The following is a 20,138-nucleotide window of genomic DNA, read 5'->3' as shown; positions in this document are numbered from 1 at the left end:
CGAGGATTCTGATAGGCTAGTGTGTGGTGGTATTACAGAGTGGTAACCAGACATCTGTTGCTGGGGGAACCTCTGGAAATGGACCATGACACATGTGGTTTCCTAGCGCCAAATGTTACATTGACTAGGAAGACATACGCTACAGATATAAAATCTAGTGTATAATTTATTATGCTTGCGGCGCCGGCGCTATACATGCCTGTGCGGCAATATAGCTGATAGAATGAATTATGCATTGATATTAATAGCAATTAATAATTCAAATGTTCAAATAGAGTTTGGCTGTAAGGGAAAAAGCTTTCCGCTTCCTTTCAAGTTACCAAGTAAAGGCGTTATCAAAGTTTTCAAACAAATCTGAAGTCTTGATTATGGTACCAGAAGAGGGTTAAAGGACAACTGAAGTGAGAGGAACACTGATCAGCACCTCATTTAGGCCTCTTTTCCACGGGCACTTGATAAGCAGTGAAATGCCTCTCAAACTCTCACAACTGCTTGCTGCTGTCTGGTAACTGCTCACTGCTGCCTGGTGACTGCTCACTGCTGCCTGGTAACTGCTTACTGCTGCCTGGTGACTGCTCACTGCTGCCTGGTAACTGCTTACTGCTGCCTGGTGACTGCTCACTGCTGCCTGGTAACTGCTTACTGCTGCCTGGTGACTGTTCACTGCTCACTGCTGGCTGGTAACTGCTCACTGCGGCCTGGCAACTGCTCACTGCGGCCTGGCAACTGCTCACTGCTGCCTGGTAACTGCTCACTGCTGCCTGGCAACTGCTTGCGAAGCACACAGCTCAACTGCCCGTGAAAAAGAGGCCTAAGGGCCCTTTTCCACTAGCGGCGATTGCGATGCTGAATCGCAAAATGCTAGTGATTTTAAAATCGCTACAGATTGCTTTTTAACATAGGAATCGCGGTAGGTAATTTCCACTATCGCGCGATTTTTGCCGCGATTTTGCTATGCAGTGCATTGCATAGCAAAATCGCGATCGCAATCGCCTGGAAACCGATGGGAAATGTTGTACTTTTGCTGAATCGCAATCGATAGCGTTTAGCGTGAACACTAGCGATTGCTAGTGGAAAAGGGCCCTAAAGGATAGTTACATGAAATCTTAAATAGAGGCAAAATATATTTCATAACTGCAAAGTGCTCTTGAGGCCTGTGTCCGGCTTTGCAGACAAGTGTAAGCGGCTTGTAGACAATACAGTCACTGTAGTAGCACACAGGGTGACACTGCATCCTCTTTAGCCATTTGCATGAAAATACCTTTCCCCAACCTAGAGTACTCCTATGACAGTCACAAGGTGGGTGTTCCTTGTAGGGGAAAGCTCCTCTTTTCAAATGTAAGCACAATCAGCTGAAGTCTATGGTTAAAGGAATACTATCGATGTATGCATTTATTTTTAAATGCTGTATGTTGTAGCACACATTAGGACAAGTACTAGGAGCAATGTGATTCCTCACACAGCTGTTCCTCTCAGCTGTAATATTCTCTGTCAGTTTTAGATACAAAATGTATCTTAAGGTGGCCACTAACGGTCCAATTTCTAGTGAAAAATCGTTCGAGCGATCAGAAATTCTGATCGGACGAAAAATTGTTCACTACACCATCAACTAACCAATCATTGCTTCCTATCTATCACGACCACCAAGAAAATCCAAATTTTCGTTCGACGAAAATTCATTCGGGCGACATTTTTTTCACTCGTTCATAATCGATTGTGTCCACCAATGGAGATTATTTACAACCAATCCGATCAGAATTTCTGATCGCTCGAACGATTTTTCTCTAGAAATTGGACCGTTAGTGGCCAGCTTAATACTGAGGGCTGTTTGCCCCTTTGTATTTCAAGCATTATGAAGGAAATTCTTAGGATCAGAGAGCATACTGATTTGTGTACAGCAGTTTTTGGATGAAAGTGGCTGGATCTAGTGATGACAATTCTGTGTTTTATCCTGAAAGCTGTGCTATTCATACCTGTGGCTGGAGGTACAGCTGTAATGGGAGTACAGGCAGGCAAATGGTCGCACTTCAGTAGGTAACACTGTGCATTAGTGAAATGGGTCATTATGTAAAGGACTGCTGCCTTCATCTGACACTCTATAAAAGCTACTTTCATGCATATCTATTGCTATAAATATAACCTGCAGCGCTGGGCTTTCATGCTGTAAAGGAATGTTAAAAAGTGTACTGAGGATGAGAGAAGGTAATAGGGAATGTCAGGGACGGGGGGGGGGGTGGGGGGGTGGGGGGGTTGTATCAGTGGGAGCTGTACACTTTACCAAACTTTTCTGCACACTCTGCACTAACACTAATGACTTAACTCTTGCCGTGCTGCTGCAGGTGGCGTGTATGCAGTTCATCAACATCGTAGTGCACTCAGTGGAGGACATGAACTTCCGAGTCCATCTCCAGTATGAGTTCACCAAACTCGCCTTGGATGAATACCTGGATGTAAGTATGACTTCTTTATGTGTGTGTGTTTTATATTTACTGTATTACATTTGTTATTGTTAGGGGAGGATGGATAGATAGATAGATAGATAGATAGATAGATAGATAGATAGATAGATAGATAGATAGATAGATAGATAGACAGTAATACACAGACACATAGACCAACATTCTACAGATAAATAGTTGGATACTTATGCACTAAATTGCATTAAAGAGGAACTGACACAAAAATCTTAAATTTTAAAACGCATACAAATAAGAAGTACATTTCTTCCAGAGTAAAATGAGCCATAAATTATTTTTTCCTATGTTGCTGTCACGTACAGTAGTTAGTAGAATTCTGACATTACCGACAGATTTTGGGCTAGTCCATCTCTCCATAGAGGAATCTCAGCATGGCCTTTATTCTTTATAAAGACATTCCCTGAAAAGGATTTATACAGAGATGCTGGCCAGCCTTCCTGCTCGCTGCACACTTTTTTGGCAATTGGATGGAGCAACTGCCGTTCACTAAGTGCTTTTAAAAATTAAAAAAAAACAATGAGAACCCCCTCTCCCCCCCCCCATAAAAAGATGGGCTAGTCCAAAACCTGTCGGTATTGTCAGATTTCTACTACCTACTGTAAGTGACAGCAACATAGGAGAAGAGTAATGTATGGCTCATTTTACTCCGGAAGAAACTTACTTCTTATTTGTATATGTTTACATGTGTTTTAAATGTTAAGATTTTCGTCACAGATGTCCTTTAAGCAGAATAATGTGTGCAAAGTCTTCGCAGGATGAGTAGAGTGTAATGCACACACGTGATGTCATTTATCACCCTGTACTTATCGTGCGGTTAGACTTTGCGCAGTAAGAAATGCGATCGCGCTGCGATGCAATGTGTTTCTTCCCAATTTCTACTACTGTGATTCCGGTGTGATCGGGATGCAATCCCTCAGGTGTACGGCGTGACTGCGCTGCGTTTGTGATTTCACAATCTGATTGCAAAATGCTAGTAGTGAGAAAGGGTCCTAATGCAGTTTAGTGCATACACCAGATAGATAGATAAAGCAGCCATCCCATTGATAGGCTGATATTATTATTATTATTATTATTATTATTATTATTTATTGTATTTATAAAGCGCCAACATATTACGCAGCGCTGGACATTAATTTAGGTTACAGACAATATTTAGGGGTGACATACAGCAATATGACAATACAGGAATACAAGAAAGACCAGATCACACAGCACAGTATGAGTATAAGGTAATGCTTAGTTAGTCACTGGATGGAGCATGGAGATTAGGCAAGTTAGGTTCACTCAGATACATAGCATGGGTTCACAGTAATGGAGGTGCGTAATCAGGTAGGACACAAGAGGAGGACGACCCTGCCCAAAGGCTTACAATCTGATAGAGAGAGAGACAGACAGATAGATAGAGCCGACTTATGATAAGATACGTACACACGTACGATAACCGTTAACCAATAATCACCGTTTCAGCCAATCGTTATGTGTGTGCAGCGGCCGCCAGTTGATATTGCTTGGGTATTGTTAAAGATTCATGCTGTCAGATTTTTAATGACCCCTCATGACTATTAGCAATGCTTTTTACAAACCCATCAACCCATTGAAGCCGCTACATCTTCTGCAGACCGATGGCCCTCCACCCCCACCACAGCTACAGAACGCATTGCTAGCCTCAAGGCTAGGGATGTGTCTGTACAGCAACGTTCCATGAATTGCCATCTGAAGGATCGTTTCTTGATTCCCCGACTGGCGTAAATTCTCGCATGTGTGTACTTAGCTATAGATAGATAGTGCAGCCAGACAGAAGATAGATAGACATACAATAAGGTGGCCAGTAACGTTACAATTTGCCAAATGATCATTTACTAATAACCAATCTGATCAGATTGACAGAATTGATCCGAAAATCAGATCGATATCATTAATCTGATCAGATTGGTTATGATTTTTTTTTCCGTTGGTGGTCCCAAACAATCATTTCTGATGGTTCATATGAAAAATCGCTTGTAAACATTCATTCAGAAAATTGTATTGTTACTGGCCACCTTCAGATGGATGGATGGAGCAGACATATGACAGACAGAGTGAATGGAAGGCATGCCCCAGTATCACAGTGACAGTTTCCAGCAGACCTCCTGTCCCTAGGTGGTGACACTGCCGGTCACTGGTCACTTAGTGGTGACACTGCCGGTACACTTCCACATGATCTGACAGTGAGTAATTGTGGCTGCACACAGAGCTGGATAGGCTGAGTCACAATAGGAGCACACGGCACGTTTGAACATGCAGTGTAGTAATTAAAACAAAATATGCTCACCCATTATAAAACGGATTACTTCTTTGAAAAGCATATTTTCCTCTGATTGGGGTTTTCCATCCGTTATTGTTGTGAAGACTTGTCTGCTGCATTTATTAAGCATGTTTCCCCCTAAACCCTCCGTGTGCATTTGGAGCATGTCGCTACACACCGGGGCAGGCTGGAAATATGTCATTTCAGATGTGATTGTTGCCACCTGGTGCCAGCAGACGAGGACAGGGGCAACATGTTCATGTTAAAGTGGCCATACACTTATAGATTTGCAGCAGATTCGATCATCAGATAGATTTCTGTCAGATGCCTGTCAAGTTAAATCTGATGTGTGCCACACACTAGGAACATATTTGAAATCTATAGGAAATTGATCTAAATGCATTATTGGACCATTAGATCCAATGCAACTCTATGGGCCATCGATTTGCTGCCAGCCGCAGATCAACCTAGATTCCAACCTGTCAGATAGATCAAATCCATCAAAATCAATCGAAATCGCCTGCAAATCGATCGAATTGCTAATTCGACAGAATCGATTTCTGATCGACCAATCGATTCTATAGAATCGATCTATCGATCGATGTCTGAATTCGACCAGTGTATGGGCCCTTAGTCTATTGAAAATGCCAGGCTAGGATAATGGTAAAGATACTGTGCCAGTCTTTGGCATCACAACATTGGCAATGAGCATAATAACCTATAAAGAAAAACATTTCTTTATTACAGCTGTTACAAATCCTGCAATAAATCAGCAGTGTGTCTACATCCTGCTTTCATGGAAGCAGACATAGGGTTAACATCCTGTGTTTACAAACTGGTGACACAGCTTGAAGATCAAATTACAGTTTAGTCACAGATGAGGGGGAATTAGACAGGCTAAACTCACTAAATACATACAGGGTGCATTTCTCTCTGTTTCCTTCAGTCCTGTGCAAGAGTTCAGGTCCACTTTAACGCCATCTGGTTCCAGTATATGAAAATATCTTAATTCAGCTGGAGTATCAGAATGACTGTTGGCCGCTATTGCAGCCGCCCCCTCATAGGGATGGATGCGGGGAACCACTTTACTAATACTTAGGCTCTCACCTACCTGCAGTGCCTTATGGGAAGGGGGTGTGGCCTAGACTGCCTGGGCCTTGGATCAAAGAAGAGATTGCTTGGCAGTCCAGGGCAGGAAAGTCCCTGAGAAAACTTGGGTAATATAAACTGAGCATATGAAGGTAAAATACATAATATTGATATGGTTATACGCTGTAAAGCACTGCGAGAGATGACAGTGCCATAAATAAATACACAATAATAATTATAGAAGTTACCTTCAGTGATAAAGATTTGCAGCAGACAGAGACTGGAGCAGATGTATGCTGATCTGGGACTGGGCAGTCACATGCAGGGCTGGGCAGTAGTGGGGGTCCTGCAGGGAGAGGCATATGGAGTCTGTCAGAGCAGGTGGGAGTTTGATGGATGATGCACAGGCTGCTGATGCAGGGAAGTGTCTGTAAACGGGCAGCCAGGGAGCATTCCAATCACAGCATAGGACAAAAGCAGTCATCACACACTGCAGCAGTCAGGCTGGGATTTGGGGAACTTATAATTATTCTTTAAGAATGTATCTAAACTTCATGGGTAACAAAATATTTCCTGCAGGACGGAAAGCCTTCAGTTATCCAGGTCATAGTGTGAATCAGTGGTCCTAAAACTAAGGCCCGCGGGCCGAATGCGGTCCCCTTAGGCCCCCGTTCACACTTGTGTTTTGGCATGCAAACGGACCGGATCCGGATCGTATCAGGACCTGATCCGGATTGGAACTGTACGGTTCCGATCCGGATCCGGTCCGTTTGCATCAGGACTGCTTCAGGCTGCCATCCGGATCCGTGGGGGGAAAAAAAAAAATACCTTCAAATTTGTTGGGGTCTGCAGAAGGTGCACCTGGTGCACATGTAGAATCAGGTCCTCTGCTGTAGGTCTCACCTCCACCTCCCGACATACTGCCAAAACAGCTCCAGCACGTGTGTCACTGCTGCTCCACTCCAGATATGCTGGGCCCATGTGTCCCCATCCGAAATGGCCGCTATGATACGCATAGGAAGTGGGGTAGAACGTCCGGTGTTGTCTCCAGTGTGTTCTGTGCTTCCGTTTCCCATTGGTTTTCTATATCCGGATGGTGCAGTCAGGCTCCGGTCCGGGTGCGTGGGCCGGATGAGCCGGACCAAAAAATAGCGCATGTTGGAAAAGTGTCCGGAGTCCGGATCCGATCCGGCTCTGTTCTGTACGGAACGGACGCATGTGAACGTCTGCATAGCCTTTACATTGCTATGCGGAACGTACGTTCCGTTTGTACAGTATACGGTCCGGATCAGATCAGGAAAATCCGGACAGGGAACGCTAATGTGAACCGGGCCTTAGGCTTTTTCACTGGCCCCCAAACGCAAAATAACATAGATGCTGCCCACTGCACTTTTCATTATCGGTGGCCTGCAGATTGAATATCAGTGCTGGCACCCCCCATCCACATACTATAGAAGGCAGCGAACAATCATTTGCTGGCTTCCAATCAAATTCTGCATCAGGTGACACTGCTGTCCAAATGTATGGCAGGTTGTCAACTGGGTATGTTTCACTGTCTGGCCCACAAAGGCGTTCTTCGGGCGCCGCATGACTGAATAGCTGCTGCTGGGAGTTCTCCTCCAGGCATGACTAGGGGGAAATCAATACCTAGAGTCAATGTAATGTTTTTCGATATTTTATGTATGTTCCGGCCCCCCAGCAGTCTGAAGTATGTTGACCCGGCCCTTGACCAAAAAAGTTTGTGAACCTCTGGTGTAGATTAAAAGTAGTCCCAACTGCACACACTTTTGTGTTAGGCTCGGGTTCCCACTTGCGCGCATGGTCATGACACCACACTGTGGGAGGGGTTTCACCACAATATCAGCCATACAGACCCCCCCTAATAATCTACTCTAGAAAAGGTAAAGATTTCTCTTGGGAAAGGGGGGTATCAGCTACTGACTGGGATGATGTCAATCGTTGGTTACAGTTCCTCTTTAATTCCTTCCATCCTTTTGCCTTCCAGAAACTGAAGCATACGGAGAGTGACAAGCTTCAGGTCCAGATTCAGGCCTATCTGGATAATGTGTTTGATGTGGGCGCCCTGCTGGAGGATGCAGAGACCAAGAATGCAGCTCTGGAGAGGGTGGAAGAACTGGAAGAAAACATCTCTCATGTAAGAGAAGGCGCAGAGCACTCAGGAAGACTGCAGAGTCCTTCTCTGGAGGGAGAAGGGCGATGAGGGTGGCGTCCATTTAAAAAAGGGTGCAGCAGTAATCTGGGCCCACCAGGACAAGCCGCAAGTAGAATATCGTTAAATGACCGATATACCACTATGAGTCACTGGGTAATTCCAATAGTAAAATGGCAATAATTTATAACAATATTTTACTATGACCAAACCTAAACTTATTGTCACATAAGAAAATGTAAAGCCAACACCCAATGTGGGAAAACAATCAGTCCCTTCCTGAATGTGATCAGAGAGGGATTGATTCACAAGTCAGGCCATCTTGGCGCCTGCACAGCACCCCGTAGCTCCTGACCTGGGTGCCGCCATAGACCGCAATGTTTATTACGGCTATAGCAGCACTGCGGGCAGGAACGGATCTAGACCAAGTTGCGCCTGGGGCAAGGTCAGGTTTTGGCGCCTAAACTGACATTCCCCATCCAAATTTTGCCGCCTTTTTAAGAATTCAACAAACTGCGCCTGGGGCAAGATACCCGCTTCCCCCCCCCCCCCCCCCCCTAGATCCGTCCCTGACTGCGGGGAATCACTGTAATTCCGGTGTCGACAATATTGTGTCAATCGTGCAAGATTTTCAAGGTAAAATGAAAGTCCACTGACTTTCATTTTACCTTTCACATCAAGCAATGCGTTAGTGTGCGTCGCGCTGTAACGCCCCTGGGAACATTTCATCACGTGACGCAATCAATTTCCTGTCGGGTTAATTAGTACTAGCGCCGCTGAGTCATGCCAAAACACAACTTCCTGCCATGCGTCGTAGGGCATGCACGAAATTGGGTTCGCTATTTGGAAAGTTCCCCTGAAAAATGGACAGATTAGGTCTGCTCTATTCCTTACTGCAGGTGTCTGCCTGATGTTAGTTCCTCCATTCCAAGAAGAAGGGATGTTAGGGCCTGTTTACTTTAGGGCCACTTCACTTTTCTGCCACTAAGTCGACCGCGGTGATTGCTCAATCAACGGTAAATGCATTGAGATGAACGCTGCCATTCATCTCAATTCTGGACACGGTGGATCCTGGCGGTAAACGACGTGCATGGATGCTGTCAGTTGTCCATGTGAACCAACACTGTAAATAAACTTCATACTAATGAAATATTATTTTCTTTGCCTTCAGATTTCTGAAAAGCTTTTGGATACAGAAAATGAAGCGATGGCGAAAATTGTAGAACTGGAAAAACAGCTCATGCAGAGACATAAAGAACTGGAAATTGCGAGGGTAGGCTTCTCATTGTCTCCACATTACACTTTGTGAATGGCGTGCAAAGTGAGATCACCCTGTATGTACACAGAGCGCCCTTTATGCCCAGGTGACGGCCACAATGAGGTGAAACCTAAGCTGTCGCCGCTCGGCTGGGCCCAGTCCTCTGCGGCCGGGTATTAGGTGTATAGAGCTGCCACTGACCTGCCCAGTACAATGCAACGCTGTGTGGCTGAGAGACAAAACACGAAGCCACTGAGCTGAAAGGGACAAAGCAAAGTTTAACACCGCAGACATTCCTCCACACTGCTCAGACCGCACAGCCCTTTACATTCTATTGTAGCCCAGGAATCAGCTGCACCATTGTTCTGTCTCCTAGATAATGGCATTGTTTGCTGTAGAGAGGAATGGTCTGTGCTGAACCGTTTTAAAGGGCTGCTTAATGTGAACCCAAGGTGAAAAATGAACTGATCAGATAAACAATTATATTTATCCTCCTACTTTTTTAAGTATCCCAGTTTTTTTTTTATATATTTAAACATTTACAAAGGAGGTTGAATGAGTTAGCAAAAAAGGTCAATAGTTCATGTATTTTTATCTCTCCCCTGCCCTCAAGCTGTATTCTGCCAGGAAAACTTTTATGGCTGTACTTTCTTTATCAGTGTTGATTACTATATTCCTGACAAGGTACCGACAAGACAGAAGCTGTTGTCTCTTCCATGCCTAGAAATTAACTCTTTCAGGCAGCAAAATAAAACAAGTAAAACAGCCTAGTTATGAATATGTTTTGTACTGTCCATACACATGTTTATCTCATCATGTCACATATTGCCTTGGGTACACTTTAATTATTTACATTCAAGAATTTAAAGGGCCACTATCGCAAAAATTGTAAAATTGAAAATACATATAAACTTAAACAAATAAGTAAGTTTCTTCCAAAGTAAAATGAACCATATATTACTAATCTTCCATGTTGCTGTCACTTGCAGTAGGGAATATAATCTGACACAACGTAGTCCATCTCCTCATGGGGGGGGGGGCTCTCTGAGTTTTCTGTATTTTCAAAAGCACTTAGTGAATGGCAGTTCCTCCGTTCAACTGCCAACAAAGTGTACGGTGAGCAGGGAGGCTGGCCAGCATCCTCTATAATAAAACCCCTGTGTCCCTGTGTGTGCTGTCTCTGTGTAGCTGGTCCATGCTTTTTGGACCCAGCATCACAGAGACAGGAGGACGGAGCCGGGCGAGCGGGTGACCGGGTAAGCGGTGGGTGTGCGCGCGCGTGCGCAGTAACATGCGACGGGCAAGAAACAGATCCTAGAGCCCGTTTTTTAAATGGCTTGGGTCTACTAGTCTTCATATAAATCCTTTTCAGGGAGTGTCTTTATAAACAATAAAGGCCATGCTGAGAATCCCCCATGAAGAGATGGACTAGTCGAAAACCTGTCGCTTCTGTCAGATTTCTACTACCTACTGTAAGTGACTGCAACATAGGAGAAATGTAATGTATGGCTCATTTTACCCTGGAAGAAACATGCTTCTTATTTGTATATATTTTGTATGTATTTGAAATGTTATCATTGTTTGCGATAATGGTCTTTTAGGGACACTCAACACAAAATAATTGGATTAATTCCTACAGTGTTATAAGTAAATGAAAACTGTAAGTCACCTATGGCAATGTTGTCTTTCATAGTATGTGTAGATGCCAGTATAATGTGTGAAGGGCTGTACGTTCTCTCAAAGGATCATTTAGCAGAAAGCTTCTCCTGAACTTGTCTCAATAATTCCCCTGCTCTTCAGTGACTCTTTTTTTTTTTTAGCTCAGATACCTGCCTGCCACCTCAGATGATAAAAATGGGCTATAATGATACGTTGTGGTAAACTGACTTGTGCATCAGTGATTGGAGACAATATAACGACCCAATAAGACTCTCCATTACCCCATCAATCCTTTTATTAGTGACCTGTATCCTGATATGAACCTTGGTTGTCCTCTGCCGGTCATGCCTCAGATGTCCTGTTTTGTTTCCATACAGGATGTCTGCAAAGATGCCAACACGCAAGTCAGCACGTTACGGAAAATGGTCAAGGAGAAGGAGGAAGCCATTCAGAGACAATCCACTCTGGAGAGAAAGATCCACGAGTTGGAAAAACAGGGGACTCTTAAAATTCAGAAGAAAGGCGATGGAGATATATCTATCATGCCACTGGTGGCATCTGGGACTGTACCATTGGGGCCTGAGGGGGTTCCAGGAGTATCAGCTGCTTCTGGTGTCCCATTGGCTGGAAATGCTGTGCCAACTGGAGCATCTACAGGTGTATCAGGAGTGCCCATCTCTTCAACACCAACTCCTCCACCTCTACCTTCAGAATCGGGTGAAGGTAATAGCATGACGTTCCTTGTTTTTCTAAAAGCATTACTAAGCACCGTATCTTATGCATTCCTATTAACATAACGTCACTTCCGGTGCCAGGAAATCATTAGCTAGGGGCATAACAAGGTGATGTTTGGCAGTAGATGATATTGGGCACCTGAAAGGGTCATTAAATGGTTGCAGGTTGTCCATACTGTATTTCAGATATAGTCCTTCAACAGTGGTGTAGCTGAGGAGGAGCTTTGGTCCCCAGTGCAAGTTTTATATTGGGCCTCCCAAGCATTGTATACATAACAAATAATGCACAATAAATCCTGCCTAGGACATCCACAGTCTGAGAGTTGTATGCAGAGGAGGGGAATAGTTTGTTAATGATTACCACTATTCAGAGCATATTTAGTGGTGATCATTACCAGCAACACTACGTTGAAGAGCTAATACCATGGTTGATGGCCCTGGTGGGCCCCTCTGGTCCAAGGGCCCCAGTGCAGATGTAACTTCTGCATCCTCTATTGGTAGACCACTGCCTGAATGAGACTTGGCCTATGCATATGACTGTGTCGGCACACTCTGCCGCAGGGTCATATGTTAGTCATTTTTTTGCGTTGTGGTGTAGGTGCATCACATCCCCACCACAATGCAAACATTTTATGTAAAGCCAGCCTTATAGGAAACCTGTAATGTCCAAAAAAATGTGTTATCGGAACTCATCGCCCACTGCGCCTGGCCGTGCGCGTCCTCGTTCCCCTCGCCGGCACCATCTTGCACAGGCTGAGGTATTCTCGTACTGTGCTTGCGCAGGACGTTCCCGTCAATGGGAGTGTGAACGAGGACGCGCTAGAGTCGTGCAGGTAAGGAAACTATGCCACGGTGGGGGACCGGAGGATCATTCAGAGACGGCACAGGCGCAGGGAGGCTGCAGGGGGCTGGCAGAAGCCAGATAAGTGAAACTCTTTTTTTGTACATTACAGGTTTCCATTAGGCATTTATAGTTAAAAAAGAATCCAAAGGTTGGTGAAAAAGTACCATGAAAATTATTCTGAGTATTTTCTTGCTTGCTGGTGAATTAAAAGGAATATTGTTTTCAAGTTGTAAAAATATCAACTAGGAGAAAACTTAGGAGGAAAAGGTTACTGCATATGGGCCATAGGCCATTATTCAATTCACGTTTTCTCCTAGGAGATCATTTTTTCATCTACTGTTTAAAATAAATCTTCAGTACTCTGCAATTGAAAAAGTACTAAAAAAAAGTACTGGTAGGTGAAAAAGTACCATCAAAATTATTCACAGTATTTTGTTGCTTGCTTGGTGGCTTAAAAGGCATTTTTTGAGAGGCACCTTTACTCTATGTTTAGCACGATTAAGGCATTTTTGTAGTGACCTGAGGAAGAGAGCCATGACCCGTGAAACGCGTTGTGAAATTGTGAATTTCAATAAACATTTTTCCAGTTAAACTGGTGCCCTTATCTTCTGAAGAAGTAAGCAATTGCCTCTCCTTTTTTTATATATTTTATAAGCCAACAGATACAATTATCTATCCATTGGGCGCCTCAATTCCTCACCCCATTATTTTATTGACAAGATGTTAAAATATCACCTCGGAGAAAAAGTGAAGTGAATTGAATAAGGACAAAAGTGAGAAAACTTGGGAGCAAAGTTAGTTGAATCAGGGCCATAAACTCTCTATGATCTTTTTTCCTCCTTTGCACCAATAAACGTGATTATACTTTAGCAAAGGACACGGAAACAACATATAAAGTTGTCTGCTTTTGAATGGTTTATATTAGAATATATTGAGGATTACGCAAAGGTTAGTCAATCAGAGCTTGTTATCTTGCAGCCACATTCACCCACAACAAGTTCTTATGTTTAATATATATGGGGCCACCTAAAACATTTTTTAAAGAGAATCTGTACTAAAATTCTTACAATAAAAAGCATACCATTCTATTCATTAGCCCCTCTGTGCTGTTTCTGCCACTCCCTGCTGCAATCCTGGCTTGTAATTGCCAGTTTTAGGCAGTGTTTACAAACAAAAGACATGGCTGCTAACCAGAGTGTGATAGACTGAGAGGAGAGCTTGGCGAGGGTGTGTAAAGCTTCTGCCTATCACAAGCAGTGCTGCACATTCCACACATTCCAGCCTGAGGCCGACAGAGCCGACAAAGAAAAGAAGATAAGATTTATTACAGAGACAGTGCAACTAGAAAAGGCTGCAGTATGCCAGAGCACATTAGAACAGGTATAGGAACTTATAGGATAGAAGAAATAAGGCTCAAAATATTGTTACAGAGTCTCTTTAAAGAAAATTTCCTATGGGTTTAAAATACATATAAAAGTACAGGAGTTCTGATTTATCAACTTTTCAGCAATACTTACTACATTTTGATATGACCCAGGTAAAGGGTTGCAAACGTTCAGCTCATTTGTGTAAAGAAAATGATTATTGTTGTTCTCAGCATTATAAGACGTTGTTTCTTCTTTGTACAGGAGAGAGTGGTCCTACACCAGCAGCCATGCCTCCTGCACCGCCACCACCACCACCGCCTCCCCCACCGCCTCCTCCACCCCCACCACCTCCTCTACCAACGTTTGAGTCTCCGATTCCTCCACCTCCTCCTCCCCCTGGAGCTCCGCCCCTTCCTGGAACCGCCTCACCCACGGTTATATTTAACTCAGGACTAGCAGGTAAGACTCAGTCTGGACGTGTAACTTGCATTTGTGTTCAGGGTGGCAGCAGTACATTAATTTAGCCTCTGAATTTCTGATTAGCCACTTCCCCTTGTAGGCCAAATGGTTTGTTCCTGGTAGTTTACAAGGAGCACCATTATCACTGGAAGGTCCATTGTTGGTATGTTTAGGTCCTGATAAGATAGACCTTAACCACTTCAGCCTACAGCTTCGAAAATCTTATGCATCCGAGCAATGTTCACCTCCCATTAATTCGCTAATAACTTTATCGCTACTTATCAAAATTAATTGATCTATATCTCGTTTTTTCCGCCACTAATTAGGCTTTCTTTAGGTAGTACATTTTGCTAAGAGCCACTTTACTGTAAATACATTTTAACAGGAAGATTAAGATAGAAATGGAAAAAAATCATTATTTCTCAGTTTTTGGCCATTATAGTTTAAAATTAATACATGCTACAGTAATTAAAACCCATGCATTTTATGTGCCCATTTGTCCCGCTTATCACACCATTTAAATTACATCCCTATCACAATTTATGGCGCCGATATTTTATTTAGAAATAAAGGTGCATTTTTTCATTTTGCGTCCATCACTATTTACAAGCTTATAATTTTAAAAAAATTAATAAGATACTCTCTTGACATGTATATTTAAAAAGTTCAGACCCTTAGGTAACTATTTATGTAGTTTTTTTTTATTATTGTAATTTTTTTTATTTTTTTTTTTAATACAAAAATGTATTTGGGTAATTTTAGTTTGGGAGGTAAATAGCCAATTTTAGATGTAATGTAATGTATTTTTTTATTCAATAGAGGTATGTGGGTGCAGTTTACTATTTGGCCACAAGATGGCCACATTCAAAAAATTCCTAGATGCGAACGATGTCGCATCTAGGAACTAAAAAGAAGAGAAGAAGTTTCCTGGGGGCAGAAATACCACGCTCTCTGATGAGAAAGCATCGGTATTTCTGCCGGGGACTTAGATCGGTGAATGGGAATTATATTCCCATTCACTGATCGGGGGGGGCAGCGGGAGGCAGCGGGAGCGCGCGCGGGCGCGCGCCTGATCGCGCGCACCACACGGCTGCAGCACCACTTCCTATCTGGACTGATATATGCGTCCAGATATGGCGAAGTGGTTAAAGAGAGATTGACAGCCATAAAATCAAATTCCTATTACCCACCGCTCTGTGTTTATTATGTAGTTTTCATCCTGATCCTGCATTGCAAGCATTTCAATATAATCATAAATGTGTCTGCTGTAATGAATCTTATCTCAGTCAGCCTGGCTCTATTCTGGTACATTGCTGGGGAGAGGGAAGCTTGTTATCTCCCCTCCCACATTCCTGCTTCTTACTGATTGGCTGACGGCAGTGTGACATGAAGCTGAGAAGGGAAATACACCTCAAGGGAAGGGAAATACCGCTGAAATACGACCTACGCTGTGCTCACATGTGTGTACAAAGCAAGCTAGATATGATAGTGCAGTTTCTAGGGGAAAAAAGTAAGGGAGGAAATGACATCAGGATTGGCTTCAGTCAGAGGCAGTAAAGATGGAAAATGCCTGAAACAGTTTTCTCTTTATTTACTATATAAAATTCACTGAAATCGTACAATACATATGGTATGTAATAGAACAAGTATTTATCTACTACTTAATTCAGATGCCTCAGCTGTGGGAAGCCTATGGTGCAGAGGCTGCCTGGATCCTCCTACAGCCCGCCGTTCCAGCACAGGGTTTTACTCTTGTTGAATAGGTTTGTTCTGGGCGGGGCGTCCGCAAGTAAGGTCTGCGCATGCAACATAGAATAATGCGCTCGTGCACAGAGGGGAAAAGCCATGCACAAGAGGCTTTGTTGTGCTGGGCATGTGTGGCCATGGATGGGAGCACGGCCAGAGGATGAAGAGGGTCCTAGGAAGCAGTGGAGGGCTTCATAAGGATCCCAGAAGTCTCTGGACATCCAGAGTCTACTAGCAACTGAGGTAAGTATCTAACCTTCCCCCTCCCCACTTCAGATGTACTTGATAGCAAAGCTATAGCTGAGCCGTGTACAGCACTCATTCCCTGTAGTGTACACTAACGATGGAGTAAGGATCATTAAAGCAGACGTGAACTCAGAACATCCTCTCTGCTCTAAAATATAAGCAACAGAATAATAACCTTTAAAGGACATCCGAGGTGACATGATGAGATAGGCATGAGTATGTACAGTGCCTAGCACACTAATACCAAAGGCTGTGTTCCTTTTTTTCTTTCTCTGCCTGAAAGAGTTAAACATCAGGTATGTAAGTGGCAGTTTCTATCTGGGTCAGCCTATAGCATAGCCCTCACTCATAAGTAATTACAGCCATAAAACACTTTCCTGTCAGTAAATGGCTTCTGAGAGCAGGAAAGAGATAAAAAGGGTCAATAATTCATAGATTCGAGCTATGGTATACTTCAATTAATGTGTCATTGAGCAGAGACAATGAAACAGTGAAAACTTAAAAATTAGATTGAAATATAAAATAAAACCGTGAGATATCTAAAAGGGTCATTTTTAGGAGGAGGATAAATACAATTGTTTTCATCATCAGTTTATTTTCACCTCGGATGTCTTTTAAGGGAAAAACATATCTTTGTTACAGCTGATACAAATCCTGCAATAAATCTGCAGTGTGTCTAATTCCTGCTTTCATGGAAGCAGACGTAGGGTTAACATCCTGTGTTTACAAATTAGCTGCTCAGCCGAGACAGCCAGCTGATGCAGGTGAGAGATCAAATTACAGTTGTAATTAGACACGGATGAGGGATAATTATACAGGCTATACTCTGTAAATACATACAGGGTGCATTTCTCTGTTTTCCTTCTGTCCTGTGCAAGAGTTCAGGTCCATTTTAAGGGTGACATAAAACCAGCGAGCATATGGAGCTTTCAACTGAACTAATATTCATGCCGAAAATATATACTTACAGGCATTTTTTTTCAGACCGGCTTTTATTCAGTGCATTACAATAGGACTTACTGGTACATGCTGAGATTTAAGATCAAAGACTAATAGCAAGTTAATGTTTGCCTATTTCAGGGTTTATCACAGTTATAATTGACTAATGTGCAGAAGTGTTAGGACACGCCTTCCCGTGTGCATTAGTCACAGTCATCTTTTCCCATGTAGCACGGCCTTGATTAGTTTACATTACTGTAGTTTAGCTGCAAGCCTCAAAGGAAGCATCCGGCTGTGAGTCAGCTCATTACCCCGCCAGGGGATAAGAGCGGACGGATCCGTGTGCCCAGCTTGGCTTACATGACTTCAGGCAGCTCTGAAAAAGTTGCGTTAGCAGTTCAGTAGCTTTTTGCTCACCGTGCCCAAGTATAACAAGCCAACAATCATTTCCTTTTACTTGCCTTAAAGTGAACCCGAGGTGAAAATATACTGATGAGATAAACAATTGTATTTATCCTCCTACGCCTCAAAATGACTTTTTTTAGATTTCCCATGGTTTTATTTTATATTTAAACATTTACAAATAGGTTTCATGTTTTATTGTCTCTGCTCAATGGCAGCCTATTAAGTGTCTCAGCATTAAAATACATGAACTATTCACCTTTTTCTATCTCTCCCCTGCCCTCAGATGTTGTATTCTGCCAGGGAAACTTTTATGGCTGTAATTTGCTTATCAGTGAGGTGTACTTTATTCCTTGATTCCGACTCCTTATGCTGGATACACACGTTACGTTTTTCCGTACGATAGATGCATCCGAATGATAAATTCCCTCATGTCCGATATTACTCCCGATAGTTTTTTTGGCTCGATTTCTTATAGAAGTGAATGGAAAAAGATAAGAAAAACGAGCGGAAGATAAGAGAATCGAGAGCAGAATCGAGCGGAAAAAACGATCGGGTGGAAAATCGAGCTGAAAAACGTATCGTGTGTATTAGGCATGACTCTAATACTTATCTCGGCTGTGGAGTTGGTACAAAAATCAGCCGACACCACTCCTCAGTTTATGAAACCCCCGACTCTGACTCCAGGTACCCAGAAATTACTAAGACTCCACAGCCCTGAGCTGCCTACCCCCAGACATGGCCAATGCCTGGGGGGATGTCCATGTTGCCCCCCCAAAGGAAAGATTCCCTACCTTATTGAGAATTTCAACCACCTGCAAGAGTATGCAAAATGCATGACCTGGGAGAGACATCACCAAAGGGAGGGGGGAGGTTCAGATAGCCCCCCACAGGCACTGCTACCACCGGGGTAGCAAGCACTTGGAATTTTTTATTATTATTCAGAGATCTAGTCCCCTCTCTTCAATATTTAGTAGCAATACCCTAAGAGGCATGGATACCCATGGTCAAAGGACGAAGGTCAGCCATACTATCCCAGGAAAAAAAAAGCATATATAAGTAGATAAATACTTGTTCTACTTACATAACTTATGTTTTGTACTGTCCACATTTTGATTTCAGTGAATTTTATATAGTAAAAAAAGAGAACTGTTCCAGGCATTTTCCATCTTTACTGCCTCTAACTGAAGCCAATCATGTTGTTATTTCCTCTCTTACTCTTTTTTTCTCCTCTGCCTGAAATGGTGTATGCAGAACTGCACTGTCACATCTAGTTTGCTTTGTAACAGGACTGTGGAGTCGGTACAAAAATCATCCGACTCCAACTCCTCAGTTTATGAAACCTCCGACTCCGAGTACCCAAAATTGCTCCGGCTCCTTGACTCCGACTCCTTAGTCTATTTTTTACAATGCTATGGATTTAGTTCAAAAATCATCCGACTCCAACTCCTCAGTTTATTGAAACCACTGACTCCAACTCAAGGTACCCAAAATTGCTCCGACTCCACAGTCCTGCTTTGTAAACACATGAGAGCAGAACATAGATCTGATCTCAGCAGCTTCTGCAGAGGGGTGAGGTGATTTATTTCAGCCAATCAGCAAGGAGCAGGAATGAGAGAGGGGAAGAAAATAAGGCCTATTTTAGCTTCTACGGCAATGTACGAGAAGAGAGCCAGGCTGACTGAGATAAAATTAATTATAGCAGAAACATTTATGATTATATTGGAATGCTTGCAATGCAGAATCAGGATGTAGACTACATAATAAACACAGAGCAGTGGGGAAATGGAATTTGATTTTATGGCTTCCAATCCTGCTTAAAAGGGACTCCGAGTACCTCTCTTGGGCATGCCTTTAAGACTCAGACAAGTACTGCAAAGTACTTAAAGATGCATACCTTTCTGTAGCTTGTGCTCTCCTCTTTCATTTGATGCATGAATCGCCGTTCTACACCAGTTTTCGTTCGATTTCAATTTAAAAATCGCGGCTGCCATTTTGGCTATGTTATAACATCCGGGTCACCCCTGTCTTCTCTGTTAGAGAAGTGCATCACTGAATAAAGCAGGAAGAGGAAGTGACACACATGGCCATGGCAAGAGGCTCCGACTTTGTTGGAAGTCGTCTGTCTTAAAGGCATGCCCATGAGAGGTGTTCGGAGACCCTTTAAAGGATACAGATTGGTCAGGTTTTTATAGCTGTCTGTTTCACCTCTGGGGACATTGCTTATACTCTTTGTCTTTTGAAAATTGTTTTATTAAAAGACACACCTAACATTAGGTTGTTTTTATGGATATCATAAAGTAGTATTTTATGTGGGGAATGCATGTATTGGGCTACATTTCCGTACTTTATAATGGTGGTTTATTGATCACCGATCTCAAATGAAATCTCCTCTCTCATCCTGTTCCCAGCATCATAAATCCAGCAGGATGGTAATGCAGGATTACTCCTCCCCTGACCTCTC

The 20,138-nt window shown here is 43.1% G+C and overlaps 1 protein-coding gene across 12 annotated transcripts in view; it reads left to right on the top strand.

Moving 5' to 3' along the window:
- The window catches only part of FMNL2 (formin like 2), a 313,595-nt gene that overhangs the window by 240,730 nt on the left and 52,727 nt on the right, over positions 1–20,138 (top strand). For all 12 annotated transcript variants that reach the window (XM_068245776.1, XM_068245780.1, XM_068245775.1 and 9 more), the window contains 5 exons: positions 2,340–2,450; positions 7,856–8,005; positions 9,192–9,293; positions 11,315–11,660; positions 14,144–14,341. In XM_068245776.1, the coding sequence (XP_068101877.1) occupies positions 2,340–2,450; positions 7,856–8,005; positions 9,192–9,293; positions 11,315–11,660; positions 14,144–14,341 (907 nt within the window). The remainder of the gene's footprint in view (positions 1–2,339; positions 2,451–7,855; positions 8,006–9,191; positions 9,294–11,314; positions 11,661–14,143; positions 14,342–20,138) is intronic.

The sequence above is a fragment of the Hyperolius riggenbachi genome, chromosome 7 (assembly GCF_040937935.1).
Source record: "Hyperolius riggenbachi isolate aHypRig1 chromosome 7, aHypRig1.pri, whole genome shotgun sequence".
Taxonomy (NCBI): Eukaryota; Metazoa; Chordata; class Amphibia; order Anura; family Hyperoliidae; genus Hyperolius; species Hyperolius riggenbachi.
Note: the sequence above shows the minus strand (reverse complement) of the source record. Positions and strands in the feature narration are given on the sequence as shown.